Below are 24,662 nucleotides of genomic sequence, written 5' to 3' on the forward strand. Positions count from 1 at the left end.
AACCAAATACACGTTTGTGCAAAAAATGCAGCAGAGTTCGCCCTGTAGCAAAATTTCCCCTGGATACAAGGCAGACGTCGGCCAGTATTTGCAACCACTGCGCTGGTCTTCAAGGCCCACCAGTTGACATATCTATCTATAGATCAATTCTACGTTCTATTAGACGAGAAGAGAAAAAGCGTGGGGCAATGTCATCATTTGCCTTTATTATTCAAGACAGTGATATCAAACACATTGTAGAGAATATCTGGCACGGACACTCGGCAATATCCAACGAAACAAATCGATCAGAACTGCGGCTGCCACGGTGGAATATCTCAAGAGATTGGGCACCTTGGAATTGTATATGTCTTACCGAGAGTGAAACTAGGGCACACCTGAAAATTTGTAATGTCACCCATTATTACGAACAAAGCATCATCAAAGACATTAAGAACAAACATGCACTTTCAAAATCGGCCTTCAAACAACTACGAGAGATCGATCAAGTATTTGTAGAATCCGGATCATGGTGGAAAGTCGGACTGGATACAAACACCACCTCACTTTTGCCGTCAGCACGTCACGAATTGAGATAAACTATCCGTTTGTATTTTGGAATCTATTTATTAATAGTACCGATAAAACAATTCACTGTACACAACTAGGATCTTTCACTAACGATAGCTTTGAACATTTTCTGCAAATACTCTACTCGTTTTAACAATTTGTCACTTGTGTTGAACTCATTGTAGGGAATAGATAGGACGGAGTATCCATTATTCTTCAATAGGCGACAAACAAGTGTTTGAACTCCGTTCAATGTAGGGTGTGGTCCCTGACACATATCGTGATAATCGTGCACAAGCAAGGCAATACTGTGTAAATAAAGAAGAATATTGAGCATAAAACATATTGTCATTTCAATAGAATTACCGTTTAGCGTCTGGGTGTTCACTATCAACCGCCAGCGGTAAGCACTTGGAATCCAACACACATTCAGCATCTGCGGAAGATACAAAATAATGAATAAACGCTTCAAATTTAGGACAATCTGCCTTAATTTGTATCCGGACTTTGACCAATTCCATTGGATTTTTTGAACATATTTGATAGTATCCCCTGTCTAATAAAACTGATTGTGACAGCTATACGTTGATTCCCAATAAAAATAATTAGTCACGCGAAGAAGACCCATTGGACAACTACAACTACAACTACCAATTAATTTCGAACGCATTATCGGAACTATACACACAAAAATCACAACAAAAACATATTTATTTACAGGATGCTAAGTAAGATCGTATGCGTTTGGTGAGTGATACCAACCTAATTATTTATAGTAAATGAAGGAAATCTTCGTCTCTAGCGTACCATGAATACATATCGTAGATGACGCCCTGTCATACCAGCACGAAATCCCCAATGAGTGTACGGTAAGCGCATCGGGGCCGTTTTCATCTGCACGCACTCGAAAGGACTAAAGTGCAATTTACAACGACGGTGAAGTACATTGCCTGTGTCTAGATTACTTTAAATATTATAAAAACATCGATCATCAATTTCAAATAATTCCACTATGTACTATACTGCCGCTCTATGCATATTTATCCCATGTGTAGAGGGAATTCCATAGTACATGGAATAGTACACATATCGCACGTGACTATTCGTGAATATTTGCATGCCAAGAATTTGAAATTACGTTGTACTTTGAAGAGGTCACTGTTATTCTGAAAACATTACTAAACGACTCGCCAGGACAGAAGTGAACATTAATCGTGACTGGAGTTGCCGTCAAAACTTCTGTTCCTGGGTTTGTGACTGTACCTAGTAGACCATTCCAAAGCAGTTCACCAGGAGCACCATGAAGCCTCCAATCTAAGTTATTTTTAGGGGTTGCTTTGCAAATAAGGGTTCTGGTGAACACAATTTTACCAAATACTCCCAGGGTGCCTAAAATTTAGAAAAAAGCACTATTACTGAAAGCTAGGAGTCGATTCAATTCAAGAAACGACTGTATTCTGCACAATAAATAGACCGCAGGTACCGTGCCAAGCTATGTAGTCAGGAAACGGTAAAATGCCATCATCAAACTTAATTGATCTTCACAATCGACAGATGCTATTTGAAAATTCATAGCCCTACACGAAGTACAAGTTTAGTGGAAGACGTGGCTCCTCCTTAAAGTTGCTTCTCCGATAAAGTCGATGAATTTGGGGAAAGTTTTCCATCCGCGAAGATTTTGTGAAAAGTAGAAATATACTTCGCGTTCTAAGGGCTTACTTAGAGGTAGAACTGGTTCATCTGGAAAGGTGCACTAGTTGACCTGCACATCCATCGATGAACTGGTTCAAGGGAGACACAAACAACTAGTCGGTGTTAAGTCAGACCGGCCTAAGTGTCATTGCATTGATTTCGAGAAAAAAGAGTTTAAAATTTGAAGTGCGGAATTCTTCACGTTATAATGCATAACGTTATAAGTGCAGCATTCTTCACGTTATAATAATTCGAAATCACCTATAATTCTTGCTGATGATAGCATATTTCCAATCTTGCAAAAGCCGAATTGTAACTCGCGTATAGCTACTACCCAGCAAAAGTGAGACTCCCTTTCCCAATGCCTCAGGGTCGGCATACGCTTGTGGCTAATCGCGGTCAAGAAAACACCTGGTAAGTATCTTCAAGCAAACACCTCTTTTATTCGAATCTGTCGACACTTTTATTCCTTCCTTTCCCAATTTCTTACTGGCTACCTCCTACCTTAGCACTTTTCTTTCTTCTCTTATTCGGGGCCCCTTTTTCACTCTCGATCGCTGTCCATCCACTCCACCACCAATACCGCTGGTTTTCGTCTTCCGACTCCGAAACTCCACACGGCTTTGGTACGGCTATGTTTCTCGCTACCGGTCCTCTACGCGGCCCTCGAGTATGTTGACGGACTCGAGCTTCGACGATGGGTTCGTTTCGTCGGTTATGCCCGGTTTCTGACGTGGTTAATCGACAAGCGGACACGGTAGGGCTTCACTAGACCTCAAAGGTATTATCCAACGACGGCTTCGAATTACAAATCACGGCTTCAAGGTATAAACCACGGGGTCCTGCGAACACAATGGGGGATGTCAAAATAGCGATTTGGCTTGGGGAACGGTCGAGGATTAAATTGTGTTGAAGGACTACGGTAAATTACCTGGAAGTCTAGATTCTTCTCTCAGCAATCCACTTTATCTTTGTTTCTCCTTCTTTAAAACTTTTAAACTTTCTAACTTCACTTTTTGTAACTTCAACTTTCACAACTGTTCGAGTCGATGGTCACCGGGTAATTGACCATTGTTTTGGCGGTTACTGACCTCTTGCCTTCGACCGTTGACCTTTTAGGTCGTCTCAGAAACCCGCTACCATTGGAATCGTTATCGCCACCCCCAATGGCCGCCCGTTTGTCGATCTTGGCTCCTGGTGGTGGGTTCTGGAAACTCTGGCGAGTTTTCCTGGCTGCGTTCATAGGCCTTCTGACGGTGTTCCACTTTTAGACAAATCACAGACACTTTCTTGACATATTCACACTCGATAAACTAATCGCGACAATCGCACAAATCGTGGACAGAAACAAATACACTGGTTACAGAATGTAGCTGGAGAATTTTTTTATCCAGTGCCATCATTATCTTATTTTTTAAGATTTGTGACTTAGTCTGGTCTGACGTACACCAACCAACTGTCTTTTCGCTAAGAATATGAGCAACATGTTATGATTCATTATTCATCGTTGCACAGCTTTGTTTCTCCCAGTCAGATTGTGCAGCGAAATGTTTCGAGAACATATCACTTGCGAAATATTGCATTACGCAAGCGCGAATACTTATAGATTTCGCTCACAAAACGATCCACAGTGGTTTAAAACGCGAAAAACGTGATCGTTTTGAATAACTTCGAAATGGTTAGTTATAACGATTTACTACCTTCGGAAGAATTTATGATTTTGAGACGCCCCATCTTTTCAAGTCAAAAGTTTGATGATTAATCCTCCTAAAAGTGAGATTCAAAATTTATTTCTCGTATAATTAGAGTCAGCGAGTTAGTGTATTCTGCAAAGTTGTAGTAAATTCTTCTACAAGAAACTTCACTGAAGGTGATAATAGTCTATCTTTTATAATCTTTGAGATATAGAGCATTATTGGAGAAAATACCGAAAAAATCAATTTTTTCATTCTAATTTCTTTCCAAGATTTTTTGGAAGCTCAAAATGTTCTACAAAACTGTCAAATTTGATGAAATACAAAATTTCGGTGAAGGAAGCAACTTAATATGTTGAGCAGTTTCTGAGATATTCACGATTTTTGTTTGAAAAAAGGCCTACTTTGCACCCAAATAACTCATGAACAGGCAAAAACGGGCAGATCACTCTGTATGTATTTGAAAGTAGAAGAAAGATGCTACAAGGTTCTATATGAATCACTTGTATCCGGTTGTATCCATGGCTCTGGTAGCAGGATTTAAAGTGCATCATTTAGCGGTCTAAAATATTTATACGAAACAAATTCGGTAAAGCTGTTGAGATAAAGTGGTGGTACCTTCTGCAAAGTGCTGGGGAATGTTCTTCTTAGAAACATTGCCGAAGACACCGGTTTACTATCTTTACTAGTTTCTTATATACGGTGCATTATTTATGGAAAAACAACTAAATCGATTCATTTGGCAATCGCGCATGCTTTGATTACTTATTTAGCATTGTCACTGTATGGTGTTACATCAGACTTATTAAGCAACAAAACTAGTTCTTTAGTTCAAACGATTTGTATTTGTAGTAATTGCGGTGGTGGCCAAGAAACAAATTTGTATAAGGCTATTACTTTTTCTTTCATATAACAATGCAAATTCAACGGTCAAGTCGTTCATAGCAAACGTAAACGGTTTTCTAATATGTACTGATGATCCAAGCTTTTATTGTGGAACTTGTACTTCTGTGTTGACAAACTTTGCAGCTGTTATTGCACCGCCTACTTATACTTAAAATCATTCCTGGTTAAGATTCGACTCTATGGCTCATAAGACAGCGCATTACTTTCTGTACTACCGAACAATGCACTGTATCTAAAAAACCAGTCAAGATAGAAGGTCGCTGTTTTCGACAATGTTTCTTGTGAGAACATTTCCCAAAACTTTACCGAAGATAGTTCCACATTATCTTTTCAGTTCACCGAATATGTTTCGTATAAATATTTTAGACCGCTAAATGATATTCTTTAAATCCTGCTACCATGAATACAAACGGATACAAGTGATTCATACGGAACCTTGTAACATCTTTCTTCTACTTTCAAATGTATACTGAGTGGTCTGCCCGTTTTTGCCCGTTCATGAGTTATTTGGGTGCAAAGTAGGCCTTTTTTCAAACAAAAATCGTGAATATCTCAGAAACTGCTCAACATATTAAGTTGCTTCCTTCACCGAAATTTTGTATTTCATTAATTATGACAGTTTTGTAGAACATTTTGAGCTTCCAAAAAATCTTGGAAAGAAGTTATAATGAAAAAATTGATTTTTTCGGTATTTTCTCTAATAATACTCTTTATCTCAAAGATGATTACAGATAGACTATTACCGCCTTCAGCAATGTTTCTTGTATAAGAATTTACTACAACTTTGCAGAATACACCAACTCGCTATCTCTAATTATACGAGAAATAAATTTTGAATCTCACTTATAGGAGGATTAATCATCAAAATTTTGGCTTAAAAATATGGGACATATCATTATCATAAATTCTTCCGAAGGTAGTATATCGCTATAACAAACCATTTCGAAGTTATTCCAAACGATCACGTTTTTCGCGTTTTTAACCACAGTGCGATCGTTGCTTCGATTGTAATAGTAATTGTCATTTGTCTTTTTTCAGCCCTCGCCTGGCAGACACACGTCCGCCCATCTACACGCAACCGTAAAATAACCTACAGAATATGCTCTTTTAACTTAAATTTAGGTACTTTTGAGCTGTGCGTCGCTTACGCACTTTTTTTTTCCAAACATTTATTTGACACGGCATTTGCAAAAGCTTTTTACGTCAGTTTCTTTTTTTACATAGCACGTTACGAAAATCCTTAAGACTAATTTTAACTATACTAGTAATTTGTCTAAAACTAACACTGAAATCACTTTATTGTTTGCTTTTTTCCTTACATTGTTGTATTTCATAATGATCTAGTATTTTCGGGTGTATTTATTTACTTTTTTTCTGTTATTATCTAAATTTAAAAACTGAATATTCTAGGATACTTTCATTGGTGAATGATTAGCCTTGGATGAGAGTATGAGCAGATGAATTTAATTAAATTTTGACAGACGCTCTTTTTAGAAAATGATAGATAAGTTCCATGTATAGAGGATCGCGATACGCCAGGATGTCTCTAACAGGAACATGGATTGGTCTTCCTCGGACTTGTAAAGAATCTACTAATTGTGATCTGGATTCACGATATTCAGTGCAGGACCAAACAACATGCTCAATGTCATGGTAACCCTCTCCACAAGCACAATGATTACCCTCAGCGAGCCCAATACGACGGAGATGCGCATCTAAAGTATAATGATTGGACATGAGCCTAGACATCACACGGATGAAGTCCCGACTTACATCCAATCCTTTGAACCATGCCTTCGTTGATACTTTAGGGATAATTGAGTGTAGCCATCGTCCCATATCTCCATTGTCCCAAGATGTTGGCAACTAGCAAGTGTCCTCTGTCGAGAAGCGCTATAAAATTCATTGTAAGCGATGGGTCTTTCATATATTTCACCATCTAGTGCACCAATCTTGGCTAAATTATCAGCTTTCTCATTGCCCGCAATAGGGCGGGGAGCCACACTAGGGTAAATTTATAACATTTTCTTGTTAGGTTACTCAGAGATTCTCGTATCTTCCCCAAAAAGTATGGATCGTGATTATCAATTCTCTTTGAGCGTAGAGCTGCAATTGTGCTGAGACTATCAGTGAGGATAAAGTAATGGTTCGGGGGTAAAGTATTAATTATTTGCAAACTATAGTGAACTGCTGCTAGTTCCGCTATATAAACAGAGGCGGGTTCTGCAAGTTTGAGAGAAATTGAAAAATTATTGTTGAAAATACCGAAACCAGTGGCCTCACTGATTCGTGACCCATCAGTGTAAAACATTTTAAGGCAGTCTATGTGTCGATATTTACTTGTGAATATTTTAGGGATCTCCCGCGAGCGTAGATGATCCGGAATTCCACGAATCTCTGCTTGCATGGACGTGTCGAAGAATAAAGTGGATTCAGGAGTATCTAGTATATTGACGTATGTGGGAACATATCTAGCAGGCGTTATTTCTTGTGACATGTGATTGAAATACACTGTCATGAATCTGGTTTGGGGTTGAAGCTCGACAAGTCTTTCGAAATTTTCAATTACCATTGGGTTCATAACCTCACATCGAATAAGTAAATGAGAGGAGAGATCCCAGAATCGTTCTTTTAAAGGAAGAACTCCCGCTAGTACTTCAAGACTCATCGTATGGGTCGACTGCATGCAACCTAAGGCAATTCGTAAACAACGATACTGTATCCGTTCCAGTTTAATAATATGATTGTTCGCAGCTGAACGGAAACAGATGCACCCATATTCCATTACTGAAAGTATTGTTGTTTGATACAATCTTATCATGTCACTTGGATGAGAACCCCACCATGATCCAGTTATTGTTCGCAGAAAATTTTTGTTGGCATTTCGTTATTAGATACCTAATGTGGCCTCCCCATGTGCCTTTAGAATCGAACCAATTCCAAGGTATTTAAAAGTCAGGACTTGGGCTATCGTTCTACCAACCAACTGAAGCTGAAGCTGAGCTGGATCACGCTTCCTTGAGAAAACGACCAACTCTGTTTTCTCCGTAGAGAAATCGATGCCCAGCTTTAAAGCCCAAATTGATAAATTATCCAAGCTATCTTGCAATGGTTGTTGTAAATTTATAGCTTTTGGTCCTGTGGCAGAAACCACCCCATCATCTGCAAGTTGTCTTAGAGAGCATGGGCTGACAATACAATTATCAATGTCATTCACGTAAAAATTATAGAGAAGGGGGCTTAGACAAGAGCCTTGTGGGAGGCCCATGTAACTTATTCTGAGTGTCGCCAAATCGCCATATGAAAAATGCATGTGTTTTTCTGACAAATTGTATAAATAATTATTTAATATCGGTGAAAGACCACATTGATGTAGCTTCTCCGAGAGAACATCAATGGAGACTGAGTCTAATGCTCCTTTTATGTCTAAGAACACAGACGCCATTTGTTCTTTTTTTGCGTAAGCGAGTTGGATTTCTGACGAAAATAGCGCCAGGCAATCATTCGTTCCCTTTCCTCTCCGAAAACCAAACTGGGTATCTGAGAGCAAGCCGTTCGCCTCAACCCAATTGTCGAGACGTCGTAGGATAATTTTTTCCAACAATTTCTTGATGCAGGATAGCATTGCAATCGGTCGATACGAGTTATGATCGGAGGCTGGTTTTCCCGGTTTTGGAATGGTGATAACTCTCACTTGTCTCCAGTCACGCGGGACAATATTCTGCTCAAGAAGCTTATTGAATAAATTCAACAAGCGTCTTTTTGCTAGGTCAGGCAGATTCTTCACCAAGTTGAATTTAATTCTGTCTAGTCCCGGAGCATTATTGTTGCATGAGAGGAGTGCAATTGAAAATTCCATCATTGTCAAAGGCGAATCTATGAAATCGTTGCTTGTGGGAGCATCGCGAATGATTTTCTGCGCAGGAACAGAATCTGGACAAATTTTCTTGGAAGATTTTTCATATCCAACGATTTGAAAAATCTTCGCTTTCATTAGTCACGTGTCGATTTCTCATTCTTCTGGCTGTGTTCCAAAGAGTACTCATTGATGTTTCTCTTGACAAGCCATCAACGAAGCGTCTCCAATAACTAGACTTTTTGGCACGACGCATACTGTCAAATTTGTTTTGCAAAATGAAATAATTTTCAAAGTTCTCACGTATACCCCCTTTCTGTTTCATAATTTCTTTGTAGGCAACTTGTTTAGCTTCATATGCATCAGAGCACTCTTTGTCCCACCAAGGATTAGGGGGCATCTATTTATTGTCATTCCAGGATTGCATTTCGTTTGGGCTTGTTCTGCTGCTTCAATAATTAAACCCGCTAGGAATTCATATTCTTCGGTAGGGGGTAGCTCTTCTGTCGAAGCAAGAGAAGTGGAAATTAATGTTTCGTATGTTTTCCAATCAATATTTCGTGTTAAGTCATAAGGAACATTGATTGAATTCTTTTATTTATATAATTATTCACAGATTAAGGCCGAAGTGGCCTGTGCCGTATACAAAAGATTCCTCCATTCCACTCGGTCCATGGCCGCGCGTCGCCAACCACGCAGTCTGCGAAGGGTCCGCAAATCGTCTTCCACCTGGTCGATCCATCGTGCTCGCTGCGCGCCACGTCTTCTTGTACCGGTCGGATTGCAATTGAGAACCGTTTTCACCGGGCTATTGTCCGACATTCTGGCTACGTGCCCGGCCCACCGTAGTCGTCCGATTTTCGCGGTATGACAGATGGGCGGCTCCCCCAACAGCTGATGCAACTCATGGTTCATTCGCCGTCTCCATGTGCCGTCTTCCATCTGCACTCCACCGTAGATGGTACGCAGCACTTTCCGTTCGAAGACACCAAGTGCGCGTTGGTCCTCCACGAGCATGGTCCAGGTCTCGTGTCCGTAGAGAACTACCGGTCTAATCAGCGTCTTGTAGATGGTCAACTTCGTACGACGGCGAACTCTGTTCGACCGAAGTGTCTTGCGGAGGCCAAAGTAAGCACGATTTCCTGCCACGATGCGTCTACGAGTCTCTCTGCTGGTATCATTGTCGGCGGTCACCAGTGAGCCCAAGTACACGAACTCTTCAACCACCTCGATTTCGTCGCCACCGATGCAAACTCGAAGCGAGCGGTTCTCATTTTCTTCTCGTGAACCTCTTCCTATCATGTACTTTGTCTTCGACGTGTTGATGGCAAGTCCGACGCGCTTGGCTATTCTTTTCAGTCTGATGTAGGCTTCCTCCATCTTCTCAAAGTTTCTGTGCAATAATATCAACGTCGTCGGCGAAGCCAAGTAGCTGAACGGACTTTGTGAAAATCGTACCACTCGTGTCGATCCCTGCTCTTCTTATTACACCTTCCAGCGCGATGTTGAATAACAGACACGAGAGACCATCACCTTGCCGTAACCCTCTGCGTGATTCGAAGGGACTCGAGAGCGTCCCTGAGACACGTACTACGCACATCACCCGATCCATCGTTGCCTTCACTAATCGCGTCAGTTTGTCCGGGAATCCGGAATGAATTCGTAAGGCCTAATTCACTGTTAATTGAAACAACGATTGGCAAATGATCGCTACCGTGAGGATCAGGTACAACCTTCCACGTGCAATCTAACCGAAGTGATGTCGACCACAGAGATAGATCTATTGCACTTGGACGTGCAGGAGCCCTGGGAATGCGTGTTGTTTCGCCAGTATTTAAAACTGTCATATTCAATTCGTCACAAACATTGTATATCAAAGAGGATCGATTATCATTGTAGTGGGAACCCCCCCGTGTGAGTTGAAGTCTCCCAGTATCAGACGCGGAGCAGCCATGGATTCCACTACCTCAAAAATTTGACGTTGTCCAATTTGAACTTTGGGATGTATATATATATATATAGAAGCGATAGACATGTCTTTGCCTTTAATATTCGTTTGGACTGCTACAGCCTCAATGCCAGCAATCATGGGGATGGTAATTCTATAGAAAGAATAGCACTTTTTAATTCCTAGAAGCACTCCTCCATACGGGGTGTCTCGGTCTAGGCGAATAATGTTGAAATCATTCAAGTTCCCAAAACCGGGCGGAATTGATTTCGGTTTTGAATCGGAATTTTTCGGTTTTGGGCGCAGTTTATTGCTGGAGAAATTTTAAGGCCCTTTCTTGGCAGCTTGGGAAAAGAAGACTGTTTTCTTTTTCTGGAATTTCCGGGTAAAACAAATGATGTACCTTCGCATGCTCCGTCAGAGTCAGACTGTTCCGAAAATAGAGATGTGTAAGTGTTTTCTAAGAAGATGGGTTTAGGGGTAGCATTTTTCAACATTTCTGCATAGGAGCGCTTAGACCTCTCCTTCAAGGATCGTTTAATTTTATCCTCGCGCAATTTATAAATGGGGCATGCAGGGAGCTCATGCGAGTTTTCTCCGCACATTAAACATTTTTCTGAATTTTCATTGCATGTATCCTCTTGATGAGAACCCCCACATTTGCCACACCGTGCCTTATTGGAACAGTAAGTGGCTGTGTGGCCAAGCTGTTTACAATTAAGGCAATTCATTACACGAGGGATAAAAAGGCGAACAGGGAGACGAATCTTATCGATAATGACATAGTTGGGCAGCGCAGACCCAGCGAAAGTCACTCGAAACGAGTCAGACAGTCGATAAACTTTTTTATCTCCTTCGTGTGATACTGAATGCAATTGCTTGTAGTATCTCAAGTATCTTTACGTCTTTAAGTATGGTGTCTTTGAAACGACCAACTTATTGCTTAATTAAGTCATCAACAGTCAAACTCGATTCTGTGATGACCCCATCAATTTCAATTTCCTTTGAAGGAATATACGCTCTATATTCACGCGTAAAAAGCTCGCAAGAAGCATTGGCTTGTTTGAGACTACCAACGACAATGCGTATTTTATCTTTATTAACTTTGACGATCTCTTTTACATCCGAGAATCGCGAAGTCAAATCTTTCGAAATTTGAATGATATTTAGCGCCTTTACTTTACGCCTAATAAATACAATCCATGGTCCCGTTGACGACTCTGGGTAAATTTTAATTCTAATCGAGTTTACATTTTCAGCAGAAGGCTTAGGGGGAGGGTCTGTTACTCGTTCTCCCATCTCGTCATCCATTTTACCTAGCAAGAAAAACTATCACAAAAAGGAATGAAAAATATACCTGTTATCTGCTATCTCTTAGATGACGAAGACACCGGTAGAACACACCTCGTGTGTTACGTTGTAAACTCGGTGCCCGTTGTTTGACAATGTGACACTTGCTGTCCTTCTTCGTCGCGTTGCTTCTTCAGTAGAGAAATAGGCCTGCCTGCAACACTTCAAAACTCTCTCCGGTTAAGCTGCTCGTCGGTATCACCACCACAAGCGCGTTCTCTCCATTTCCACCACCGCGGTAAACAAATGTGGGTACCTGTGGCTTGCTGCGAAAATCCCACTGTCGATGCGGCACTTTTCGGTACCACTTGTTTTCCTTATTCGTCGTACCACTTCTGCGGTAGACAAATAGAGCAAATGGGTCTATCTGTGACGCTTCCCCTCTCGTCGATTAGAATTGCCCGACGACACCAATACAATATATTTTTTCTGTGTGTACAGGCACGATCACTCAGAGGCGACGCGTCGGTACGTTCAACCTGTTCACTGAACAGGTAGGAACAATCAGACGACCCAAAACCAATTTTGCGTTAACATTAAAGCAGTAGCACGTAAACTATTTTTAATGAATGTAATAATCTCCGAACCTTGAAGTTCGATAATTTGATCAGAACGATAAACCAACCTAGCGTCTCCAGCAGTGCTTTCCTATGACCGGTTCAACCAGAAACATGCACGCATCTCGTACTCTCACCGCATGCTCTAGAGGGAGCAGTTGCATGAGCGACGGCTGGAGTGAGTGTCATGGGCGTGAGTGTCAAATCAAATATTAATAACGAGAGCGCTTTATAATGTTCGAACACCTTGCGCCGTACGTTCGTAGCTGTTGGTCGAACGCTTTTTTTTTTTTCTTGGGTAGCCTAACAAGATGTTTCTGCCCCTGGGACATACTAGTTACAAGCGCGTATGTATTTGGTTGGTTCAATTATAATAATGAACCGCCCACTTTTGCACCAAAGAAATCTCTTGATCTTTGCATTCACATGCTAAAAATATATCTACTGAATGTGTAAAACAGACAAACTCAAATCAGGGGTTGTTCTAATCATGAACGCGTGGATGTTAAATGCCTGTTTGCTACGATAATTTACTAGGAAAATACAACATTCAAATTTCTATCAAATTTGAAGGAATTATTAAGGTATTTTCTTAAACCGGTTGACAAACGTTTCAATCTATCTTAAACCGAATGACGAATAATTCTCAGTGTATAGAAAATAAGATGCTACATTACAAATTAATTCAAATCATATAACGATATATAAGTTTTAATCTCTTTATCCCTCCGGAAGTCGCGCAAACGGCTCACTGAACGAGCAGCCGCAGCTGCTCTAAGACGATTTCGCTAGATTTTCAGAGCAGCGTGCACTCAGTGCACTAGCGCGACTGTCGGAAGGTTATACATGATTGTATTGCTTATGTTTCTGTTAAGAAATCTTTTTCAATTCTAATTAAGTGGCAACCTTCTCGGATATGTTATATATTTTTTGTTCTTTTTCTACGGTAAATTAAGCATTCTACAAGAAGTTTATTGGACAATTCACTGGTGGGATTTGACAACAAATTTGCGTTGGTCAGCTCCAGCGAAATTTTATGTCAACGAACATTTTTCATTGGTCCTATTCGTTAGATGTTGGATGAAATCGACGACTAAAGAATCAGCTGAACAAAAACGTCTCATAGAGACGATTGTGACGTTTTAAGGGTCTTGGTGGTATATTGAACAGGTTGACGGTGGAACCACGCGTCGCCTCTGCGATCACTGTCGATTTCTGTCACCGCGGCAGGCAAATTCGTCTACCACTTGTCGAGGATGCCGTTGACCACGCCTCCGACGTATCAACTGTCGACTCACACTTAACAAACTGGTCTCTCTCTCTCCCACAAAAACGCATACAGCGTCTCGCACTCCGTTACTCTCTCGAGAACAAAACCTTCCACCTGGAGGCACAACCGTCTCGGCCGGTTGCAAAAACTGTTATGATGCGTCGCTTTCGCACTTATTAGTGTAGTCAACAACAAAACGAGAGATTCGACTCAGTCGAGGTCTTCCGTGCAGTAAGGTACTTTTAAATTGTTTGGGGTATACTCAAAATAAGGTAAATTCAACTTAAATTTAAGTAAATTAAACTCAAGGTTGAGTTATTCTTTTGCCGTAGTTAAATGGTTGGGTTAAATGGAATTTTAGGTAGTTTTTCGGTGGCGTTTAGACCATCCTCGCATATAGAAAAGTTGACAGTTGATAAATTTCCCAGTCGACCGACGAAACTGTGTGCTTCGAGGTCGACCGATTAAATAGGCGACTAGTAGTCGAGTTTCGTTGGTGAACAATTTTCGTCAACATATTAGGTTTGTTCCAGTACCAGGAGAAACTGGAAGTACTCCGGAGCAAACAGGGAGAAAATCGTTCCTGTATTATCTTCTTTTCTTTTTCATCTTCTGGTAGCAAATCGGAGTGAAAAGGAGCAAGAATTTTTTGCTCCGGAGCAACAGGGGGTGACTTCCGTGTATTGGAACAAACCTATTATTCGCCAAATTTAATCTGTGAAAATCTGATTCCAGTTTAAAACTACCAACTAATGGACAGATTTAATTGGTTGAAAGAGACCGATTTCAACAGATTTTGTCGGTCATATTTAATCAGTTGAAGCGTCGGTAGACGCCCATGCCAAACTGCCATAAGAGTCGGTGCATCAATCGACCGATTGTACCAACGCACCCCGACGAAACCCGATTCAATCGGTGGGGAAATCGGGAGGGTTTTCTATGAGGTTGTTCTAGACTGTATTTTTTTTGTAAAACTGTTATTGTCCTGGTTTCTAATTTTTAATTACATGTCAAATAAAACTTATAGCTATTTACATTCTTCTCATTTGCTGGTACGCTTGTCATGTAGCATATCATTGACGAAATTTCTTTGAGGATTTGCTGGCGGGTGCGTCTATTTTGTTGTTGGAAAACCGGGTATATCCAGTCCTCATGTTGCAGCTGTAAAAGCCGTCGATCCATGCCCAGAAAAACGCTTCGTTGGTAAGTCCAAATGAGTTTGTTTTCGCTGCATTTAAATAGGTGGTGCTCGATGCTATCCGTCTGACCAGGACAAATGTTGCAGTTAGGGTCAGCTCTCCTGTTCACCCTATACAAAAACTCGTTGGTTACAATTTTGCGATGTACCACAGAAAACCACATTGATCGTTGGTGAGTTTAAAAATTTGGAGTGAATGTTTTTAAAGATTGTCTTCCAATCACGTTGAGGATTTTCCCGTACTATTTTTGGCTCCTTTAGCTGTTTTAAAAAGTGGTGGTATATTGTACTTGAATCCGGTGCTCTAGCTATTTCTTCGGTCAGGAATGCTGTCTCTTTGACTACTGTTCGGATGTGCTCGTATTTTCGTGGAATGCACGACAAATTTGGAGGATTTGCGTTGTGCTCTAGAAAACTCCACAAAAAGGGTAGATCCGATCCGATTTGTATCATGCGGTTGGTTAGCAGGGCCTTTGCTTTGATGGACGGTGAATGTAAATTTAAACCACCTTGGCATTTTGGGAGTATTAGTGTTTCGAAGGCAATTCTGGTCCAATTCTTCCCGTACCACAGGAAGGAGCCGATCCGCGAAATGAATTTTCCAGCGTATTTATTCGGTAGGGGGATCACTGATGCCGTGAACCAGATTTTCGACGTTATGAACGTGTTCAGCAAATTTATTTTCTGTATGAGATTTAGATTTTTGGAGTTGTTCATCCACATACATGTTTGTATTCCCCGTAGTACCGCAATCCAATTTTGTTCAACCGTGCTCGAGAAGTCTTCCGCGAAGTGTATTCCGAGAATTTTCACTGAAGTCTGCGTTTGCAACCACTCACTTTGTGGTGTCATATCCAATAAACCGATCCTCAAGGCTTTTGTTTTCTGGGTGTTGAGTTTTGCTCCTGAAACAGCTGTGAAGTCAGCAAAGATGTTTATGATTGCGAGTAACTGAGATTCACTTTCGATGAACATAGAGATATCATCCGCATATGCATTTAATACTGCGCGAGGGAATTGTCTCCGCAGCTTATCAAGCAATGGTTGTAGGTAGATGACAAACAGAATCATTGAGAGTGGGTCACCTTGACGCACTGACCTTTGAATTTTAATCTCACTTCCCAATTTACCGTTGACCAGAACTCTCGAGAAACTATTATTCATACAGAACATGAGGAGGTTTATCAGTTCCGGATTGAAATTCATTTGTTCCATGGTTCTTGCAAGAAAGTTGTACTCCACTCTATCGAAGGCATGATCGAGGTCAAATGCTACCAACATCGAGTTTCCATGCTGTTGTTTTAGCTCACAAATGCGGTCCAGTATGCGGGCGGTAGCCTCAAAAATGTTCCGCTTTCCGTTGCAGCATTTTTGATTTTTTGATAACACCAGTGGAAGGAGGGGACTTATTCTGTTCTTCAGTATCCTAGTGAAGATTTTGTAGTCAGCGTTCAGAAGTGAAATCGGCCTGTACGATTTTATGCTGTCGTCGCTTTTCTTCTTTTTGACTAGCACAATGACACCGTCAAAAAACTCCTTAGGGGCTTGAGAGGACAAGGCTTCATTTATTATAAAGGTGAACTCTCGCTGATTTACTTGCCACGATTTTAAATAAAATTCCTTTGGTAGACCGTCAATGCCAGGAGATTTGCGTGAGCTGCTTGCTTTAATTGCTTGTAAAATCTCGTTGGATGAAATTTCACTCACTATACGCTGGTTGTCCTCATTGTCGTTTGCGATGCGTTGTGTTGGGTTGAAATTTTAGTTTACTGTAGTATGAGTACAGATTCGCGAAATATTCCTGTACGCTTTGGCGTATTTCATTAGGCTCCCTTATAGTATCAGCGTCAATCTGCAGCGTTTTGATCGAAGTTTCAGCTCGTCGAGTCTTTTGATTTGCTACGTGGAATATTGATGTACTTTCGCCTCCGATGTATGCTTCGTTCCAACTCCTTGTTTGTTGTGCATAGTTTCGTTGAAGCGACAGCATTTTCCCTTTAATGTGGTTGATAGCACTTAGCTGGCTGGAATCGCCAAAATAGCGGTCATAGGATGAACGAAGCAGAGCATAATACAATTCCATTGTGTCGCAGAAGGAACGTCTTTTTATCGATGCTTTCCATTTGAGGAAGGAAATAAGTTTTGGTTTAACGTATTTGATCCACCAATCGATCCAGGTGCGGAAATTCCTTCGGTTTCTTGTCCAATAAGCCCATTTGACGTGAAGTTCATCTATAACTGCTGGATCGTTTACTAAACTTGGGTGCATACGCCATACACCCCGACCTGGTGGATTCCCGAGCGTGGGAAGCACTGTGCGGATAATGTATGCTTTATGATCCGAGAAGGCGGTTGCAGCAAAATGTGCTGTTCTTATCCACTGGCGTATGTTGGGAGTGAGAAGAATCCGGTCTATCCTGGAGGCAGAGTCAGATCTGATGAAAGAAAATTCGACATGTTGACGATGTATAAGCTCCCAGCTGTCGTCAACTCCTGAGGCAACCATGAATCTTTTAAGCATTGGACTGTGTGTATTTGAACCGGTGGCGTCTTTTTGATTCACTACAGAGTTGAAATCACCCCCGATGATTGCAGTGTTCGTTGCATTGTAGAAGTAGTATGGTAGCACATTGTTGTAGAAATTCTCCCGAGCGTTTCTATTTTGCGTTCCCGACGGGGCATAAACGTTAATGAAAGTAACATCATTTATCCGTGCGCTGATTATTCTTGAATCTATGCTTCTATCAATGTGAGTGAATGAGAAAAATTTTCGTGCTGCAATCGCTGTTCCTCTTCTGTGCTCGTCCACATTATACTCAATGCTGAAACCTGGTATGCTGAGGCTTGTCGTTGCCACCTCTTGCAGAAAGATAATATCTAGTTCAGCAGACCGGATGAAGGAATTCAGGGCATCAAGCTTTGTTCCGTTTGTCACTGCGTTCATGTTGATTGTAGCAATCTTGTAGCTCATCATATCAGCCATTTCCATTGTAGAGAGGGTGGTTCGTTGGCATGTTTGCGCGACGAGCTAAACGTTGTCACGATAGTGGCAGGAACACGAAGACCTTCGAAGCAATTTATGGAGGCGGCAGTAGCAGCGAGAGCTGAGAATGGTGAAATTTTGCTGAGGATGGCAGTATCATATGTTGCTTCGGCGGGACATATACTGCCCAAAATGCTTACCGAGGAAACTGAAATCGATGCTGTCATATTCGTTCTATGCAAAGTTCCATCACAGCGTGCGGACGCTTGTAGAGAGTTCGATTGATTGCCCCGACAGGTCGGACAGCTGATGGGTGCCGTTGTGATGTCTACGTGAACTTGGAATGATGGAAGCAGGGAGGCAATAGGCGCAGCTTGCATATCCAATTTGTTGCTGCGGTGTTGAGACAAGCAGCTAGTCAAAATTTTTCTGGCGATGGTCGCTTGCATAAACATTTGAGCGTTGCAAGATTGAGACGGATGGTTAACGAGTGAAACTGCAGCAAAATAATACTGCCTCCTGCATTTGTTCACGTTTGGTTGACACGACGAATAGTAGCAGGGCTCAGCAGCAGCGGGGGAGCTGGGAACGGTGGAAACTGGCTGAGGATGGCAGTATCTAAATTTGCTTCGACGGGACATATACTGTCCAAAATGCTTACCGGGGCAACCAGAATCTCTGCTTGCAGATCTAGTTTGTTGCGAGGCAATTGACAATGGTTCCTGCAGATTTCTATCCTTTACGTTGTGTTGGAATTTACGGTTGTTTCGAAGTACGTCGGTGGCGAGAGCAGGTAAAAAGTTAGCACTCCTTTTTTGGCAGAGATGAAACCAGTTATAGGTAGCAGTGGTGAAAGGCGGAGAGGAATAAACTATCACATTCGTTTTTTTGTTGTTGATATGACGAGGCTGGTTTAGGTTGGTTTTCCTACTTATTGTTTGTTGCGCGAAGTCGATCGAGTGAGATGTGGCTCTAGCCGTGTTTCGAGCCGGGACGGTCTTTTTTCGTTGTTCTTCCTTTCATTTTCAAGAGGTGATGCCGGTCTTTTTGTGTTCTTGTGCTTGTTTTGTTTTTATCTGCGCTCAATTCGTTGCTTTCATCTGCGAAGCCGGCAAACGGACTCGTAATGTTTACGATTTGACAATCGTTCGTAGATTGGGAAGTACTAATAGTCTCTGCTTGTTGCTGACCACTGCTCTGAGGTGATGGCTCGTCTACCATTGCGGTATCACTACCAGCCAAAGATATGTTTGACCCATGGTGAGGTGCGCCTTTTTTAACCCTGCGGAGCTGGCATTTGGCTGACGAAAAGTTTGCTGCTGAAACGACCGGCTGTCACCGTTTTTTACAATTCCGGCCAGTGTTAAACGACCGCTGACGCTCGATTTCATAGATTTTGCATACTCAGAGCACTTTTGAGCATAGTGAACTCGTCGATTGCAATGTTTGCATGTGGCGACTTGACCTTTGTAGGTTATGAGAGTCATAGTCGTGTCCACCGTCACATATGACGGTATCGGTTTAACAAGTTTCATTCGCATTATCCTAACTCCGTTTGGGACACCAGGAAAGAAATCTTTCCAGACTTCATCACGGATTGACATGATTTCACCGTACTCACGCATCCGGTATGCTAGCTGCCTGTTCGTTGTGCTCGGGCGGAGGTTATGAACTCTAACCTCAATAGATCCATCTTCCATTGACAGTGGAATGCTGTAGGATTTCCCGTCGTGTTCTAGCTGGTGCTTCATGTTGTGTTCTTGTACTATGTCCTGTGCTGTTTGAGCGGAATCGGTGCCCACGAAGACACGTCCGTTGCTGACTTGCAAGTGCTGTAGTTTAGTCGCTTCGATAGCGAGATTTTTTGTGATGAATTCTGCGATCGCGGGAAGGTTCAGTTTAGTCGGTACAACTTTGAAGTTGATGACAAATGTTTTGTCAACCGATGATGCCATATTGGCAGTTGCTGGTTCCGAATATCGGAATTAAACTTCTTTTACTATGCCGGACTAAGTCCGCGAATTTCTTGATAGAAAAACCAATATCGTTGTCGTCAAAACGCGTGTGCTCACGACAACAGTTTGCTGTCAACTATTAAGAACACCGTTTTCTTTCACAAACAGGTACCGGCTGTTAAACAGTTCCACAAGTTGCAGATACATTAGATAGTCGGAAGTAGACAGCTAAAAGATAATAGAGAAGTTGCTCTAAGGATATGGGGAGAAAAATGCAGACAAAATTATTAAAATTTAGCAGTGCTTCCAACAAAAGGCAGATTGGCTTTACTGGCTAAAAAAATTGAGTTTTGCTGGTTCAAGACGGCGCAACCGATGCTGGTTTATCCATATTATGCGAAAGCTCTTGCCCCATGTCAACACACACTCTAGCCGTTAATACCGAGTTTCGAAAATTAAGAATTGCCATAGCGTATAATAAATCGCCACATTCCTTCAAATTTAGCCGGCTCGTGTTGCTACTTATATTAAACGCCAGAGATCGCAACAAAGGTGTACTACGCTTCTTTTTTTGGGCTAGCGCTGTCATAACCTTGATCATTTGTGACATGGTTAATCCAGCAATAAGCTTAGCCGCCTCATCGTTTGCTGTTACACCTAACAACACCATTTGTAAATCGTCCGTAGGTATGGAAGCCGCACTTCCAATAGCCGATACTATCTTGCCCCCATTATTGCTACGATTATTTGTCCTTCCTAGTATGCTGCATAATTTTATGAATCGATTATCATTTTCGAATTCCGGCAATTTAACCTTTTGGATCGAACTCCATTCTGTCAAGATCGATACAATCTTAAAGCAAAACAAAGCAATGAAATAGTGTGAATAATTTTATCGAACATAATAATGTTTTTGTCCTGATATTAAGTGTACTCTGATAGGATATTGAGAATATCATATTCAATTCCTACTATTCAAATTACTATTACCTTTAACGCCTGTTTTCGTGTGACTTGGCTTTGTTCAGAAATCGCTAACAAATTGTCTACGGTGCCAGCGTTAATAATTTTCTCATCCACTTCATTGGAAACCATTGAACCGCTAGACTACTCCGGCAATCGATCGTCGTGTAACAATAAGGCAAATGCAGCAGCAACAATATAGAGAAGTTCCTCTAGGGATATGGGGAAAGAAATGCAGACAACATTATTAAAATTTAGCAGTGCTTCCAACAAGAGGCAGATTGGCTTGACTGGCTAAAAAATTTGAGTTTTGCTTGTTCAAGATGGCGTTTCCACATATTTCTCCCTAGAGGATAACCAGGGGTGGGCAGTATAGTGTAAAAAGGCGAAGGTCATATATCTCAATAGGTGCGTTTGGAAAAACGCTTTGTTCGGTTCTGTAGCTGATTATTTTTAGAAGAATTCACGTGACTCGATAATGAAAATGTTGAAGTGATAGAGTGATAGAGATGGTGAACAGATAGAGGAATTGATCAATTGTGTTACATGGAAAGATTCCATTTTTGACAAGACAAAAATCATGTGAAATCTCACTGAGTTGAAGTAGCATGGGTTGAGATTACAATCTACAATTGCTCACATACAGCAAATAGAACAAATAAAAAATCTATCTTGTCATATAGTTCGATAATAAAGTATTTTTTTCACATTTTACGTGTTTGCCGTTCATAATCCCAAAACAAAGTGGTACTTGATACATTTAGAAATGGCGAATAGGTGGATTCCACTGACTATCAAACATATTATTGCACTTAGCGAAATGTCAAAATATCCAAACCCGTGAATAGAAACATTTCCACACATTTCGTGGCGAAAAAGAGTTTCTGACGCCGTGCCAGCTTAAATCAACCAAGAGATAACATAGTACCTATTTCTCCCCATAAAATACTGATTGGCAATCTACTTCATTGTAGTTTTCCATAGTGCGGTATACAGACACTATTCCTCTAGTCCCATGTTCTCGTATACAATGTACAATCTTTATTCTTGTTTGCGACGAAAGTGAAATTCGAACGGAAGGGGCTCGTATTCTTATTCAGGACAGCGACATCTAACATGTTGCATTTATTCAAATCACTGTCGACCGATCCCCGCAATTGTCACAAATAAGAACAGTTGAAAATGCGAAAAGGTCCTTATCTAATTATCTTGCGATAAACATAGCATTTTCAGTCACTCACCAATAGCAAACCCCATCGATGTCCTCTGGTTAATTTTGACGTGATTCTCCGAAGGTAAAAGGCTTTTCAGTGCGTCCAGCATACCGGCAATCAATATTCGCTTTTCCTTGGAATGATCAGTCGCTACAAATATCTTGGGGTCATCTACATTCAATTCAAAATTCAAAACCGATGAGCTCTCGTGATTCACAGCGGCAAAAGCATTAAGATTTAACAACTTCATTTTTGTGGCTGGTGTCAAATCGCCATTTCGTTCATTTGCCAAGTTCGTTATGAAGTTCGTATTTAACACTGAGGCCAAATGGTGTGGTGAAACGCAATTAAGTACAGCCAGCGACCAAACTGTGTTCAACCAGTCGACAGATTTTACAAAGTCACTTTCCACCAAATTATTGACTAGTTTTGTTTTAACGCTGTCCATATTGGATGGCTCGTAGCTAAGTGTAGCTAAAGAAAGGAGTAGAGCGCTCACGTGCGACGGTTTACATATTTCGTTGTGAGAAACAATCCAATCAGAGAGGGAATCTAACGTTGCTGTATCTCGATACCTTAGCAGACTTAAACTTGTCAAAATAGACGCAACCGGTGCTGGTTTATCCATATTATGCGAAAGCTCTTGCTCCATGTCAACACACACTCTAGCCGTTAATACCGAGTTTCGAAAATTAAGAATTGCCATAGCGTATAATAAATCGCCACATTCCTTCAAATTTAGCCGGCTCGTGTTGCTACTTATATTAAACGCCAGAGATCGCAACAAAGGTGTACTACGCTTCTTTTTTTGGGCTAGCGCTGTCATAACCTTGATCATTTGTGGCATGGTTAATCCAGCAATAAGCTTAGCCGCCTCATCGTTTGCTGTTACACCTAACACCATTTGTAAATCGTCCGCAGGCATAGAAGCCGCACGTCCAACAGCCGATACTATCTTGCCCCCATTATTGCTACGATTATTTGTTCTTCCTAGTATGCTGCATAATCTTATGAATCGATTATCATTTTCGAATTCCGGCAATTTAACCTTTTGAATCGAACTCCATTCTGCCAAGATCGATACAATCTACAAGCAAAACAAAGCAATGAAACAGTGTGAATAATTTTATCAAACATGATAATGTTTTTGTCCTGATATTAAGTGTAAACAGATGGGATATTGAGAATATCGTATTCAATTCCTACTATTCAAATTACTATTACCTTTAACGCCTGTTTTCGTGTGACTTTGCTTTGTTCAGAAATCGCTAACAGATTATCTACGGTGCCAGCGTTAATAATTTTCTCATCCAATTCATTGGAAACCATTGAACCGCTAGACTTCTCCGGCAATCGATCGTCGTGTAACAATGAGGCAAATGCAGCAGCAACTATTGGATCTTGGAACGAATGCCATTGTTAAGTGAATTACCCGTGGCAAATGAATATATACCTACTTTTTGTTTTGCTAGCAACCACTGATGCCTTCAGAGAGTTCCTCTGCCGATTGATAGGAATTTCTTCGGTATATTTCTCTTCATCTGACTTTCCTTCATCCGGGGTTACAAGAGAGGCAAATGGAGCTACAGGAGCACTGAAGTTGCGCCTTAATATACAAAAACTAATAGTTCGGCTACATCTATACAGATGAAACATCTGAAATTGAAATTTCACATTCAATAACAACTGTTGCGAAGCTGAGCAGAACTTTATGTAACCTAACCCTTCGTGAAATTACATTTTAGCGAATCAATAAGTACATACCGTGAAAAGGAATTGATAGAACACAAAAGTTTGGTGGTCAGAGATCTCAGCAGCAAATTGTGCGGATTTAGCGGTCCCGGCTTGTTTACGAAGATATTCGGGAATATTATTCGAACCAAAACCTCATCGTTTCAATGTGATATAGCCGATGTAGAACCAAGACATGACCTCCTCAGAAACATTGACAGTATAGAACGTCAATGATAGCGGGACAATGCTGGTGGTCGACTCAAAATTTTGTCGAATATAAATAAAGTTCAGGGCCCATATTATTGGCTCGAATCAAAACACGTCGAAATGTCAATTGACGATAGGTTCATCCTAGACTAAAGGGCTGGATGTTGTTGGCTCGAATCAAAACTTGTCGAAAGTAAACAAAGTTCATTTCATATCGTCAACCTGGCGCCCAGGTGGTGAAATCAACGGGGTGCTGGAGCGTTGCCAAAAAAATTTTATTTCCAGATTAAATTTTACTAAACTTCCCAGTTTTAACTCAGCCGAAATGCTGGCTGGATCTAATTCGTATTCCGGCTCCGGTGAAACAACCGATTCAAGTTAGAATGTTTAAGGGGTACCATTTCGATGTGGCTTAGCCGCATAACCGAGGCCCGGGCGAGGTGGCCACCGACCCGCCGTCGGAAGCAAGCGAACCTGTGATCCACTCGTTTGCCCGGCTTACTCAAACATAGGGGCTATCCCTAGTTTAAGTCCGACTGAGCGGTAGCGAAGTCGGACAGCACGCGCAAAAGCGATGTGGCGTAGC

General features: G+C 41.3%; 2 protein-coding genes across 2 annotated transcripts in view; one reads left to right on the forward strand and one right to left on the reverse strand.

Moving 5' to 3' along the window:
• LOC131677884 (IQ and ubiquitin-like domain-containing protein) overlaps positions 1-601 on the forward strand; it is a 78,509-nt gene extending 77,908 nt beyond the window's left edge. Inside the window, exon 8 of the mRNA XM_058957972.1 lies at positions 1-601. Coding sequence (XP_058813955.1) covers positions 1-578 — 578 coding nt within the window. The 3' untranslated portion in view covers positions 579-601.
• Positions 587-24,101, reverse strand: LOC131677885 (uncharacterized). The gene is made up of 6 exons (XM_058957973.1): positions 23,900-24,101; positions 23,593-23,791; positions 23,360-23,535; positions 22,163-23,222; positions 916-985; positions 587-857 (listed from the first exon to the last, which is right to left on the reverse strand). The coding sequence occupies exons 2-6, from the start codon at positions 23,789-23,791 to the stop codon at positions 644-646; spliced, it is 1,719 nt and encodes a 572-aa protein (XP_058813956.1). The 5' UTR covers positions 23,900-24,101; the 3' UTR covers positions 587-643.
• Positions 24,102-24,662: the final 561 nt, after the last annotated feature.

Source organism: Topomyia yanbarensis, chromosome 1 (genome assembly GCF_030247195.1).
Source record: "Topomyia yanbarensis strain Yona2022 chromosome 1, ASM3024719v1, whole genome shotgun sequence".
Taxonomy (NCBI): domain Eukaryota; kingdom Metazoa; phylum Arthropoda; class Insecta; order Diptera; family Culicidae; genus Topomyia; species Topomyia yanbarensis.